This window comes from Pan paniscus, chromosome 11 (assembly GCF_029289425.2).
Source record: "Pan paniscus chromosome 11, NHGRI_mPanPan1-v2.0_pri, whole genome shotgun sequence".
Taxonomy (NCBI): Eukaryota; Metazoa; Chordata; class Mammalia; order Primates; family Hominidae; genus Pan; species Pan paniscus.
Window position 1 is genome coordinate 108,986,087 of NC_073260.2, and position 14,558 is coordinate 109,000,644.

At 40.1% G+C, this 14,558-nt stretch overlaps 1 protein-coding gene across 9 annotated transcripts in view; it reads right to left on the reverse strand.

Moving 5' to 3' along the window:
• Positions 1–14,558, reverse strand: part of CCDC171 (coiled-coil domain containing 171) — a 446,519-nt gene that overhangs the window by 406,130 nt on the left and 25,831 nt on the right. For 8 of the 9 annotated variants that reach the window (XM_055092101.2, XM_055092103.2, XM_024930188.4 and 5 more), the window contains exon 2: positions 4,327–4,478. In XM_055092101.2, coding sequence (XP_054948076.1) covers positions 4,327–4,367 — 41 coding nt within the window. In that variant the 5' untranslated portion in view covers positions 4,368–4,478. Of the gene's footprint in view, positions 1–4,326; positions 4,479–13,054; positions 13,115–14,558 lie in introns of all 9 variants that reach the window. The other variant, XM_034967201.3, reaches the window with a different exon arrangement.

Genomic DNA, 14,558 nt, shown 5'->3' on the forward strand with positions numbered 1-14,558 from the left:
AAAAATACAAAAAATTCTCCGGGCGTGGTGGCGGGCACCTGTAGTACCAGCTACTCCGGAGGCTGAGGCAGGAGAATGGCGTAAGCCCGGGAGGCAGAGCTTGCAGCGAGCCAAGATCGCACCACTGCACTCCAGCCTGGGCAACAGAGCGAGACTCCACCTCAAAAAAAAAAAAAAAAGATGTATTGGAGATGTAGATGGTGCAATCATGCAACGCAAAAGAAATAAAAGGCATGCATACTGGAAAAGAAGAAGTAAAACTGTCTTTAATTACAAAGGACATGATTCTGAAAGAAAATTCTAGAAATCCACTAAGAAAAAACAGACTAGAACTAAAATCAATTTCAGCAAGGTCACAGAATACAAGATCAATATACAAAAATCAATTATACTTCTATATCCTAGTAATGAACAATCCAAAAACAAAATTAAGAAAACAATTCCATTTATAACAGCATCAAAAAGAATAAAATAAATTTAACAAAAGAAATGCAAGGCCAGGGATGGTGGCTCATGCCTGATGCCAGCACTTTGGGAAGCCAAGGCAGGAGGATCACTTGAGGCCAGGAGTTCAAGACCAGCCTGAGAAACATAGCAAGATCTTGTCTCTACAAAAATAAAAAAAATTGGCCAGCCATGGTGGTACATGCCTGTAGTCCTAGCTACTAAGGAGGCTGAGGCAGGAGGATCACTTGAGCTCAGGAGTTGAGGCCACAGTGAGCTAAGATCACGCCACTGTACTCTAGCCTGGGCAACAGAGCAAGACCTTGTCTCAAAAAAAAAAAAAAAAGTGAAAGATTTTTATACTGAAAAATACAAAATGTTGTTCAAAGGAGTTGAAAAGCTAAACAAGTGGAAAGACATTCCACCATATTCACATTCATGTAAGGAAAACTCAATATTATTAAAATGGCAATTCTCCCCAAATTATTCTACATATTCAATACAATCCCTATTAAAACCCCAACAGACATTTTTGCAGAAACTGAAAAGCTGATCCTAAAATTCATATGGAAAGACAAAGAATTCAAAATAGCCAAAACCATCTTGAAGAACAAATGGGAAAACTTTTGATTCCTAATTTCAAAACTTACTATAAAGCTACAGTAATCAAGACAATGTGATATTGGGTTAAGAACAGACATGTACGCCTGTAATCCCAGCACTGTGGGAGGCTGAGGCCGGTGGATCACAAGGTCAGGAGTTCAAGACCAGCCTGCCCAAGATTGTGAAACCCCGTCTCTACTAAAAATACAAAAATTAGCTGGGCACAGTAGCAGGTGCCTGTAATCCCAGCTACTCGGGAGGTTGAGGCAGGAGAATCACCTGAACCCAGGGGACAGAGGTTGCAGTGAGATCACGCCACTGCACTCCAGCCTTGACAACACAGTGAGACTCTGCCTCAAAAAAAAAAAAAAAAAAAGAACAGACATGTAGATCAATATATCAGAGTTAAGACTCTAGAAATAAACCCATACTTAAATAGTTAAGTAATTTTCAACAGAAGTATCAAGGCAATTCAACAGGGAAATGTTACTCTTATCAACAACGCTGCTGGAACAACTGGCTATGCACATGCAAAGAGACAAATTTAGACCCTTACCTCGTACAAAAAGTAACTTAAAATAGAGCACTAAATATAAGAGCTAAAATTATAAAACTTCTAGAAGAAAACATAGAAGAAAAATATTCACGACCTTAGGTTAGTCAGAGATTTCTTATATACAAAACCAAAAGCACAACTCCTATAGGAAAAGAACTGATAAACTGGACTTCATCAAAGTTAAAGACTTGTACATTTCCAAAGACACTATTAAGAAAACGAAAAGTCAAGCCACTAAACAGGAGATAAATGTTTCCATATCATATATCTTATTTTTTGTTGTTGTTGTTGTTGAGACAAAGTCTCGCTCTGTCACCCTGGCTCAAGTACAGTGGCATGATCTAGGCTCACTGCAATCTCCGCCTCCCAGCTTCAAACAATTCTCATGCCTCAGCCTCTGGAGTAGCTGGGACCACACAGGCACACCACCACGCCTGGCTAATTTTTGTATTTTTTTGTAGAGATGGGGTTTCGCCATATTGGCCAGGCTGGTCTCGAACTCCTGGGCTCAAGCAATCCACCCACCTCAGCCTCCCAAAGTGCTGGGATTACAGGCATGAGTTACTGCACCAGGCCAGCAAATCATGTATCTGATAAAGGACTTGCATTCCAAATATACAAACACTCTTAAAGCTCAATAACATAAAAAAAAAAAAAACCACAATTTAAAAATAAACAGATCTGAAGAGACATTTCACCAATGAAGATACATGAATTACCAAAAAGCACATGCAAAGATGTTCAACATCATTAATCATTAGGAAAATTCAAATTATAACCACAATAACATATAACTTCACACTCACCAAAATGGCTAAATTGAAATAGATAAAAACCAGTATTGGTCAGGTTATAGAGAAATTAAAACCCTCAATTATTGCTAGTGATAATATAAAATGACCCAGCCACTTCAGAACATAATTTGGCAGTTTCTTGAAAATTTTAACATAAATTTACTATATGATACAGCATTGCTGCTCCTAAGAATCTACCTAAGGGAAACAAAAACATATGTCAACACAAAGACATATGCAAACGTGCACAGCAGCATTATTCATAGTACCCAAAAAGTGGAAACAACTCAAATGTCTGTCAACTGGCAGATGGGCATAATGTGGCATATCCATACAATGGAATACAATCAGCAATAAAAAGAAACGAAGGGCTGCTACGTGCTACAACTTGACAAACCTCAGGAATATGCCCTGTAAAAGAAGCCACAAAAGACCATCTATTATGTGATTCCATTCACATGAATTGTTCAAAAAAGGCAAATCTATAGAAACAAAAAGTAGATTAGTAGCAGATTTTAAATAACTGTGTCCAGATTCTATAATTATAAAAAGTAATTCAGCCATTAAAAATGATGACAAGCCGGAGCAATGGTGCGTGCCTACAGTTCCAGCTACTTGGGAGGCTGATGCAGGAGGATTGCCTGAGGCCAGGAGTTCTCAGACAGCCTGGGCAACAAAACAAGACCCCACTTCAGAAAAATTTAAAAACTTTGATACATTGATGTGGTAAGAAGTTTCCCCAAAATTGAAAAAGCAGGATACTAAATAAGGTGAAATATTCTAATTTGTAAATACATATTTAAAATTAGCCAGGCGTGGCAGCAGGCGCCTATAATCCCAGCTACTTAGGAGGCTGAGGCAGGGGAATCACTTGAACTCGGGAGGCGGAGGTTGCAGGGAACCAAGATCATGCCACTGCACTCCAATCTGGGCGACAGAGCAAGATTCTGTCTCAAAAAAAAAAAAAAAAAAGTGGGGGGTGGGTAGCTTCAAAAGCTAAGTGGAAAACAAATTTACGGGTAAATTACATGTTAGTCTTCGTACTTGTCCCACCCACACATCCTTGCTGAAAAGGCAGTCTAGATCAGTCCTTCTCAAACTAAATATGAGGAAGGACTATCTTCACCCCATCCATGATGATTTTGTAAAATATATTTAATGCATTATTTTTAAAGAAATTTTAAAAACAGACAGAATACAACCCCAAATGTTTTACTCTTAGATTCAGTAGACAGAATATTACACTGTTACATGACTATAAAAGTTTCTAAACATTTACTTTTAATTTCAGTACTTATTTCTTTGTAAAGCACACTTAGGAGAGACTGGCACTGCCCTATGTGGTCCAGTTTTATATTATAGACTCCACCCACCAAAGGTGAATGAACTAAAGGTAGGCGCCACGCCCAAAGGCAGAAATCAATGGTACAAGAAAGATGAGCAACAGCAATTAGGCGTTACGTCTTGAAGGGTAAACTGAGAGATACCAAGTAAGGAAGCGAAACAGCAACAGGAGCTAAGACTAAATGAATGCTTAAACAGTAGCCATGAATTAGAGCTGGGCCAATGAAGAAAGAGGAATTAAAGCCACAGAGGTTAAAGAAAACAAAACAGAAATATAAATAAAAAATACAAGGGAAAGATTTAAAGTAGTGGAAAAGAACGAGCAAGTCTCTAGTAACAGGACAAAGTTCAGACACACAGACCTTTGTGGTCCAAATTAACAGAGGAGCACAAAATCCCCATAAAGTCTCTAGAATCAGTTCCAATTCTTATGAGGCTTCATTCATGCTCCTTCAGTCCCACAGAATTTCTACTCCCCTTACCATCCCATGAGAATTCTTACAGTTAGCTCTACAACCACTGACTTCTCCCTGTTCCTTGCAACTAAAAACGTTCATCAACTAAAAGAAGAGACTAGAGGCTTACCTTTGGGTATCACCAGTATTACTTGAAGTATTCAAATTCATGATGTTTTCCAACTCTTTCAAAATACCCTGCTGTTTCTTAATGACATATTTCTTTCTTGATGATTAAAATTGCCCAAGATGTCTGTGGCTTCACGTTAGATGATTTGAGGTCTGTTAAAATAGTAAATGATACAATAGCAGTTTGAGTCCTGACACTATTGGAGATTTTTCTTGTTTTTTGGTTTATTTGGGAACGATGTAATAATTGATAAGTGAAATTGTAGGTGTATAGAGATATCTAGACCTCAGAAGATCACCAAAAGAAAAGGAACTCAAATAAGCAGACTGAGATGGAGACTGTATCTCAGTGCTGAGAAATGACTAACAGCTCCTACATATAGATCCAAAGGATCTTTACAACAGTGATTCACGTGGCTGACTGAACAGTCTGACCTAGGACACAGGTTGAAATTTTGGCCAAGATGATGTGGGAATGGGGAGATCCCATCTATCCAGGGACCTGAAAGACTAGGTTGGAAATAGTGGTAGACAAATGAATACCACCGTCATTCATCTACTGAACACCTACTACAGCGTCAAGCACTGTAATTGGTATTTTATATATAGCATTGTGATCCTTACAACACTGCAATGTAAGGATTATCCCATTTTTCTACCAAGAAAACCAAGACTGAGATTAAAAGTAACTTGAGCCGGGTGCGGTGGCTCACGACTGTAATCCCAGCACTTTGGGAGGCAGAAGCAGGCAGATCACCTGAGGTCGGGAGTTCTAAACCAGCCTGACCAACATGGAGAAACCCCATCTCTACTAAAAATATAAAATTAGCCAGGCGGGGTGGCACATGCCTGTAATCCCAGCTACTCAGGAGGCTGAGGTGGAAGAATTGCTTGAACCTGGGAGGCGGAGGTTGCAGTGAGCCAAGATCGCACCATTGCACTCAAGCCTGGCCAACAAGAGAGAAACTCCGTGTCAAATAAAAAAAAAAAAGAAAGTAACTTGAAAAAGTCACATAGTTACAGAACCAAGATTCCAATTCATAACTCTCTGACACTGAAGTTCAAGTTCTTTCTAACAGGCCACTGATGACACATAAACCTGAACTATAAGTTATCTTACGTGAGGGTTATTATCCTCACTTTATAAGAAAACTCATCTGATTCAGAGACGCTCAACTGTCTTGCCCAAAGCCATTCAGCTATTAAGTGGGGGGCACCAAGGAGTCTCTATCAAGCTCTTCAGATATTGTCCCAAAATCTTGTCACATTATCACCACGCTCCTGAAGGTCAGACCCCAGGGAAACTTCCTTCAGAATGAAAGTAAGAGTTAGAACCTAGAAGGAATGGACCCTTCTGTATTTAAGAGTAATGTCCAAGGCACAAAAACACATACCTGAAATGTTCCTGTTTTGTTGAAAAGCTTAAATACACATACGCAGAGGTGGCACAACAGGCATAAACAGACCTCTATTTACCTCTTAGGAAAATAATTTCAGATAGTTAGGGCCTTAATCATGTTTTCGTATATTGGGCAGAGAAGTGTGGCAAGTAGAGGTTACGAAACTTTTAATAAAGTTGTTTCAATAAAGTTAAAGGGAATCATCATACTTCAGTGCATTATTTTGGCACCTAACATCTTCAAATCTGAATGGTCCTCCAGAGAGAGTCTTCCATAGCTCAGAAGCAAGTTTCATCTACTTCTAGCTCACTGATATACAACCAGTAGAATACAGCAAAGACGAAGGGATGCCGCTCTTATGATTACATTATATAAGACTTTTATCTTAGCAGACTGAATGACAATCTCCTGCTGACCTTAAAGAAGCAAAGTGTCAGGCCAGGTGTGGTGGGTCACACCTGTAATCCCAGCACTTAGGGAGGCCGAGGTGGGTGGATCACGAGGTCAGGAGTTCGAGACCAGTCTGGCTAAGATGGTGAAACCCCGACTCTACTAAAAATAAAGAAAATTAGCTGGGCGTGATGGTGGGCGCCTGTAATCCCAGCTACTCAGGAGGTTGAGATAGGAGAATCGCTTGAACCCAGGAGGTGGAGACTGCAGTGAGCCGAGATTGCGCCACTGCACTCCAGCCTGGGCTACAGAGTGAGACTCCATCTTAAAAAAAAAAAGCAAAATGTCATGCTGTGAACTGCCCATGGAAGAGGCCACATGGCAAAGAACTGCAGGCAGCATCTTGGACCCAAGGTGAAAAAATCTTGAGTAACAGGCAAGTAAGACAGGAAAATGGGTTTCCACACCAGCTCTGCCTGTGTGTCTTTTATCAAGTCTTCCTTTTTTTTTTAATTTTCTTCATCTTCCTCGCTGATATCAGCCCCTGATGACACAGAGAACAAGGATTTACTTCTCTGTGTGTTTTAGGAAGACTAAATCAATGAAGGACCAAGGTTGATACGGTCAGTGGCTGAATATGAACTATGATGGGATTCCCATGCAATCGAGCATGGCAGAGAAGGTGCAGTAAAATCTCCTCCCTCTTCTTCCACCAGGTAAAAAGGCAAGGAATGATGAGGACAGTCAAGTTCAGAGTTACAGGATAGTAATGAAAATGTCAATGGAATACAAAGTTAAGTTAAAGAACTATAGTGCCCTTAAAGAGTATTTATTTCTAGCTTTACTTGGAACTTCCCTGTGAAACTCCACAAAGTTAAAATACACAATTTGGTCAAACTATGTCAGTGATTAAAAATTCCTTATGACATGCAATCAAAATTAGCCTTTCTCTTCTTCAATATTTGTTGAACTCTAAATATTACTTTCCATTTGAAAACATTCAATTGATCATTACTTGTGAACAAACTATATGATACAAAGTCATTCCCTGCTGTCATCATTCCAACTGTCACAAAACTCCCTTCTCCAGGCATTGTATTAAAAACTTTCTACATATTGTCTCATTTCACTCTACACCAACCCCAGGGGGAAGATAATGCTAATATCCATACTTTATACATGAGGAAACCAGGGCTTAAAGATAAGCAGTCACGGAGGAGGTTCCAAGACGGCCAAATAGGAACAGCTCCAGTCTGTAGCTCCCAGCATAAGTGACACAGAATATGGGTGATTTCTGCATTTCCAACTGAGCTTCCGCTAGTGATATCCAGGCAAACAGGGTCTGAAGTGCACCTCCAGCAAACTCCAACAGACCTGCAGCTGAGGGTCCTGACTGTTAGAAGGAAAACAAATAAACAGAAAGGACATCCACATGAAAACCTCATCTGTATGTCACCATCAACAAAGACCAAAGGTAGATAAAACCACAAAGATGGGGAGAAACCAGAGCAGAAAAGCTGAAAATTCTAAAAATAAGAGCGCCTCTTCCCCTCCAAAAGAACGCAGCTCCTCACCAGCAACGGAACAAAGCTGGACTGGGAATGACTTTGATGAGTTAAGAGAAGAAGGCTTTAGACGATCGGTAATAATAAACTTCTCCGAGCTAAAGGAGGATGTTCAAACCCATCGCAAAGAAGCTAAAAACCTTGAAAAAGATTAGATGAATGGCTAACTAGAATAAACAGTGTAGAGAAATCCCTGAATGACCTGATGGAGCTGAAAACGATGGCAAGAGAACTATGTGACGAATGCACAAGCTTCAGTAGCCGATTTGATCAAGTGGAAGAAGGGGTATCATTGATTGAAGAACAAACGAATGAAATGAAACGAGAAGAGAAATTTAGAGAAAAAAGAGTAAAAAGAAATGAACAAAGCTCCAAGAAATACGGGACTATGTGAAAAGACCAAATCTACGTCTGATTGGTGTACCTGAAAGTGACGGGGAGAATGGAACCCAGTGGAAAACACCCTTCAGGATATCATCCAGGAGAGCTTTCCCAACCTAGTGAGGCAGGCCAACATTCAAATTCAGGAAATACAGAGAACGCCACAAAGATACTCAACAAGAAGAGCAACTCCATGACACATAATTGTCAGATTCCCCAAAGTTGAAATGAAGGAAAAAATATTAAGGGCAGCCAGAAACGTCAGGTTACCCACAAAGGGAAGCCCATCAGACTAACAGCGGATCTCTCAGCAGAAACTCTACAAGCCAGAAGAGAGTGAGGGCCAATATTCAACATTCTTAAAGAAAAAAATTTTCAACCCAGAATTTCATATCCAGCCAAACTAAGCTTCATAAGTGAAGGAGAAATAAAATCCTTTTCAGACAAACAAATGTTGAGAGATTCTGTCACCACCAGGCCTGCCTTACAAGAGCTCCTGAAGGAAGCACTAAACACGGAAAGGAACAACCGGTACCAGCCACTGCAAAAACATGCCAAATTGTAAAGACCATCGAGCCTAGGAAAAAAACTGCATCAACTAATGAGCAAAATAACCAGCTAACATCATAATGACAGGATCAAATTCACACATAACAATATTAACTTTAAATGTAAATGGGCTAAATGCTCCAATTAAAAGACACAGACTGGCAAATTGGATACAGTCAAGACCCATCAGTGTGCTGTACTGAGGAGACCTATCTCACGTGCAGAGACACACATAGGCTTAAAATAAGGGGACGGAGTAAGATCTGCCAAGCAAATGGAAAACAAAAACAAGCCAGGGTTGCAATCCTAATCTCTGATAAGACAGACTTTAAACTAACAAAGATCAAAAGAGACAAAGAAGGCCATTACATAATGGTAAAGGGATCAGTTCAACAAGAAGAGCTAACTATCCTAAATATATATGCACCCAATACTGGAGCAGCCAGATTCATAAAGCAAGTCTTAGAGACCTACAAAGAGACTTAGACTCCCATACAATAATAATGGGAGACTTTAAAACCCCACTGTAAACATTAGACAGATCCACGAGACAGAAAGTTAACAAGGATATCCAGGAATTGAACTCAGCTCTGCACCAAGCAGACCTAACAGACATCTACAGAACTCTCCACCCCAAATCAACAGAATATACATCTTCTCAGCACCACATCACACTTATTCCAAAATTGACCACATAGTTGGAAGTAAAGCACTCCTCAGCAAATGTAAAAGAACAGAAATTATAACAAACTGTCTCTCAGACCACAGTGCAATCAAACTACAACTCAGGATTAAGAAACTCACTCACAACCGCTCAACTACATGGAAACTGAACAACCTGCTCCTGAATGACTGCTGGGTACATAACGAAATGAAGGCAGAAATAAAGATGTTCTTTGAAACCAAGGAGAACAAAGACACAACATACCAGAATCTCTGGGACACATTCAAAGCAGTGTGTAGAGGGAAATGTATAGCACTAAATGCCCACAAGAGAAAGCAGAAAAGATCTAAAATTGACACCCTAACATCACAATTAAAAGAACTAGAGAAGCAACAGCAAACACATTCAAAAGCTAGCAGAAGGCAAGAAATAACTAAGAACAGAGCAGAACTGAAGGAGATAGAGACACAAAAAAACCCTTCAAAATATCAGTGAATCCAGGAGCTGGTTTTTGGAAAAGATCAACAAAATTGCTAGACCACTAGCAAGACTAATAAAGAAGAAAAGAGAGAAGAATCAAAGATGTAATAAAAAAAGATAACGGGAATATCACCACAGATCCCACAGAAATACAAACTACCCTCAGAGAATACTATAAACACCACTACGCAAATAAACTAGAAAATCTAGAGGAAATGGATAAATTCCTGGACACATACACCCTCCCAAGACTAAACCAGGAAGAAGTTGAATCCCTGAATAGACCAATAACAGGCTCTGAAATTGAGGCAATAATTAATAGCTTACCAACCAAAAAATATCCAGGACCAGACGGATTCACAGCCAAATTCTACCAGAGGTACAAAGAGGAGTTGGTACCATTCCTTCTGAAACTATTCCAAACAATAGAAAAAGAGGGAATCCTCCCTAATTCATTTTATGAGGCCAGCATCATCCTGATACCAAAGCCTGGCAGAGACACAACAAAAAAAGAGAATTTTAGACGAATATCCCTGATGAACATTGATGCAAAAATCCTCAATAAAATACTGGCAAACCGAATCCAGCAGCACATCAAAAAGCTTATCCACCATGATCAAGTTGGCTTCATCCCTGGGATGCAAGGCTGGTTCAACATATGCAAATCAATAAACGTAACCCATCACATAAACAGAACCAATGACAAAAACCACATGATTATCTCAATAGATGCAGAAAAGGCCTTTGACAAAATTAAACAACACTTCATGCTAAAAACTCTCAATAAATTAGGTATTGATGGGACGTATCTCAAAATAATAAGAGCTCTTTATGACAAACCCACAGCCAATATCATACTGAATGGGCAAAAACTGGAAACATTCCCTTTGAAAACTGGCACAAGACAGGGATGCCCCCTCTCACCACTCCTATTCAACATAGTGTTGGAACTTCTGGCCAGGGCAATCAGGCAGGAGAAAGAAATAAAGAGTATTCAATGAGGAAAAGAGGAAGTCAAACTGTCCTTGTTTGCAGGTGACATGATTGTATATTTAGAAAACCCCACTGTCTCAGCCCAAAATATCCTTAAGCTGATAAGCAACTTCAGCAAAGTCTCGGGATACAAAATCAATGTGCAAAAATCACAAGCATTCTTGTACACCAATAACAGACAGAAAGCCAAATCATGAGTGAATTCCCATTCCCAATTGCTACAAAGAGAGTAAAATACCTAGGAATCCAACCTACAAAGCAAGTGAAGGACCTCTTCAAGGAGAACTACAAACCACTGCTCAACGAAATAAAAGAGGACACAAACAAATGGAAGAACATTCCATGCTCATGGATAGGAAGAATTAATATTGTGAAAATGGCCATACTCCCCAAGGTAATTTATAGATTCAATGCCATCCCCATCAAGCTACCAATGACTTTCTTCACAGAATTGGAAAAAACTACTTTAAAGTTCACATGGAACCAAAAAAGAGCCCACATTGCCAAGACAATCCTAAGCAAAAAGAACAAAGCTGGAGGGATCACGCTACCTGACTTCAAACTATACTACAAGGCTACAGTCACCAAAACAGCATGGTACTGGTAACAAAACAGATATATAGACCAATGGAACAGAATAGAGCCCTCAGAAATAATACCACACATCTACAACCATCTGATCTTTGACAAACCTGACAAAAACAAGCAATGGGGAAAGGATTCCCTATTTAATAAATGGTGTTGGGAAAACTGGCTAGCCATATGCAGAAAGCTGAAACTGGAACCCTTCCTTATACCTTACACAAAAATGAAGTCAAGATGGATTAACGACTTAAATGTTAGACCTAAAACCATAAAAACCCTAGAAGAAAAGCTAGGCAATACCATTCAGGACATAGGCATGGGCAAGGACTTCATGACTAAAACACCAAAAGCAATGGCAACAAAAGCCAAAATTGACAAATGAGATCTAATTAAACTGAAGAGCTTCTGCACAGCAAAAGAAACTACCATCAGAGTGAATAGGCAACCTACAGAATGGGAGAAAATTTTTACAATCTACCCATCTGACAAAGGGCTAATATCCAGCATCTACAAAGAACTTAAACAAATTTACAAGAAAAAATCAAACAACCCCATCAAAAAGTGGGCAAAGGATATGAACAGACATTTCTCAAAAGAAGATATTTATGCAGCCAACAGACACATGAAAAAACGCTCATCATCACTGGCCATCAGAGAAATGCAAATCAAAACCACAATGAGATACCATCTCACACCAGTTAGAATGGCGATCATTAAAAAGTCAGGAAACAACAGGTGCTAGAGAGGATGTGGAGAAATAGGAACACTTTTACACTATTGGTGGGACTGTAAACTAGTTCAACCATTGTGGAAGACAGTATGGCGACTCCTGAAGGATCTAGAACTAGAAATACCATTTGACCCAGCCATCCCATCACTGGCAGCCAGAGAGAAAGGTCAGGTTACCCACAAAGGGAAGCCCATCAGACTAACAGCGGATCTCTCGGCAGAAACTGTAAATCATGCTGCTATAAAGACACATGCACACATATGTTTATTGCGGCACCATTCACAATAGCAAAGACTTGGAACCAACCCAAATGTCCATCAATGATAGACTGGATTAAGAAAATGTGGCACATATACACCATGGAATACTATGTAGCCATAAAAAAGGATGAGTTCATGTCCTTTGTAGGGAGATGGATAAAGCTAGAAACCATCATTCTGAGCAAACTGTCGCAAGGACAGAAAACCAAACACCGCATGTTCTCACTCTTAGGTAGGAATTGAACAACGAGAATACTTGGACACAGGGTGGGGAACATCACACACCGGGGCCTGGCAGAGAGAGGGGGAGGGTGGGAGGTATAGCATTAGGAGATATACCTAATGTAAATGACGAGTTAACAGGTGCAGCACACCAACATGGCACATGTATGCATATGTAACAAACCTGCACGTTGTGCACATGTACTCTATAACTTAAAGTATAATAATAAAAGAAATAAAAATAGATACTCAGTCACTTGACTAAAGTCACATCTCTCACATCTCTAGTGACAGGGTCAGGATTTACACCCAAGTTAGCTGACTCCAGAGCTCTGCTGTGTGCCTTGCTATTGGCCCTCAAGACACAGTTCATCCCAGTCAGGGAAGCATGTAAGACCTCACTTATCAGGGAAGAATTTCTGCTCTTTGCTGGAGATTTCTTAAAAATATCATTTTTCCCCATATCCAAACTGACAAGCCATGGCCTTCTCAACAAAAGATTACTCAGACCTTCAGTCGATTCTCAATCCAGATAGCACCTTCACAGTTCTGGACCAAAACCAGGCCATCCTGTAGCAGTAATAGATAAAGAAAGGCAAGGTTCAAATTAGCTTTTTATGTTAATGTATTAATAGATTAATCTTTTTTTGATAGTGGAGTTGAACTAATCTCACCATTCCTACTAAAATAGATGATGGGATATTATGTGTATCATTCATCAATGAGAAGCATTTTTAAAAATAGATAAAAGGGTAATTGAGGCCAAGGGATCAGTGATCCCGACATCCTGAGAGGAGGTACCAGCCAGAAAGGCGAATCTACTTTAGATTTCGGAGCCACTACTGGTAAAAAATTTTTCTACCTCACATCTGAGTCCTTCAGTTGGTCATCCCAAATGCACTCATCTTTCAGTGTGTCTGCACAGATCAGAGGAAAAACGAGGGATGGGTGGATGAAAAGATAGAAATTCCTATTATTGAGCCACTTACTATATGCCAGATACTGAGATCAGCATTCCTGATCTCATTTAATCCCAACATCTCTATGAGATTATGCACATTTCACAGATAAGAAAACTGAGGCTTGGAGATGTTGAATAATTTGTGTAAAAATATTCAGCCGGAAAATGAGAATTCAAATCCACATCTGGCTAAGTCCATCCTCTTTCACTACGCAGTGCTGTCTTCATTAGTAACCACACCTGTGTTGGAAGTGTTTCTCAGCATAGGTACATAATCAACCTTTAAAGGGGAAGTTTGGTTCTTACATCAAAACAAGACCAAGACCAAGGGACTGAGACAACCAAAACGTTTTAGAATCAAATGAGACTTTAGAGAATAAGTCCATCCTCCTTATCTGACAGATAAGGAATCTAACGCCTAGGAAGGTTAGGTGGTTTGCCTGTGGGGACGCAGCTCATAAATGGCTGAGCCCCAAGACTAACACAGAAAGCTACAAACTAAGACTATGCCCTTCATCTTTCCTCTTAGCAGGCTGCACTGCCTTTGTTTCCTCTGCATTTTATGAAAAACCATGTTCATCTTCTGCTCTACCGTTTTGTTGAGAGTAGGAACTAGCAGTTAAATAAAATAAGTGACATGCCGGGCGCAGTGGCTCACCCCTGTAATGCCAGCACTTTGGGAGGCCGAGGCGGGCGGATCACGAGGTCAGGAGATCGAGACCATCCTGGCTAACACGGTGAAACCCCATCTCTACTAAAAATACAAAAAAATTAGCCGGGCGTGGCGGCGTGCGCCGGTTGTCCCGGCTGCTGGGGAGGCTGAGACAGGAGAATGGCGTGAACCCGGGAGGCGGAGCTTGCAGTGAGCCGAGATCGCGCCACCGCACTCCAGCCTGGGTGACAGAGCAAGACTCCATCTCAAAAAAAAAAAAAAAGTGACAAAATCGTATGTTCTTTTCTCCAATATTATGAAAACCATAAAACATCGGTATGTCATGTATTCGAAAGAGCTGGACACCAACTCTAATAAACAAAATAAAGACGTATTTATCT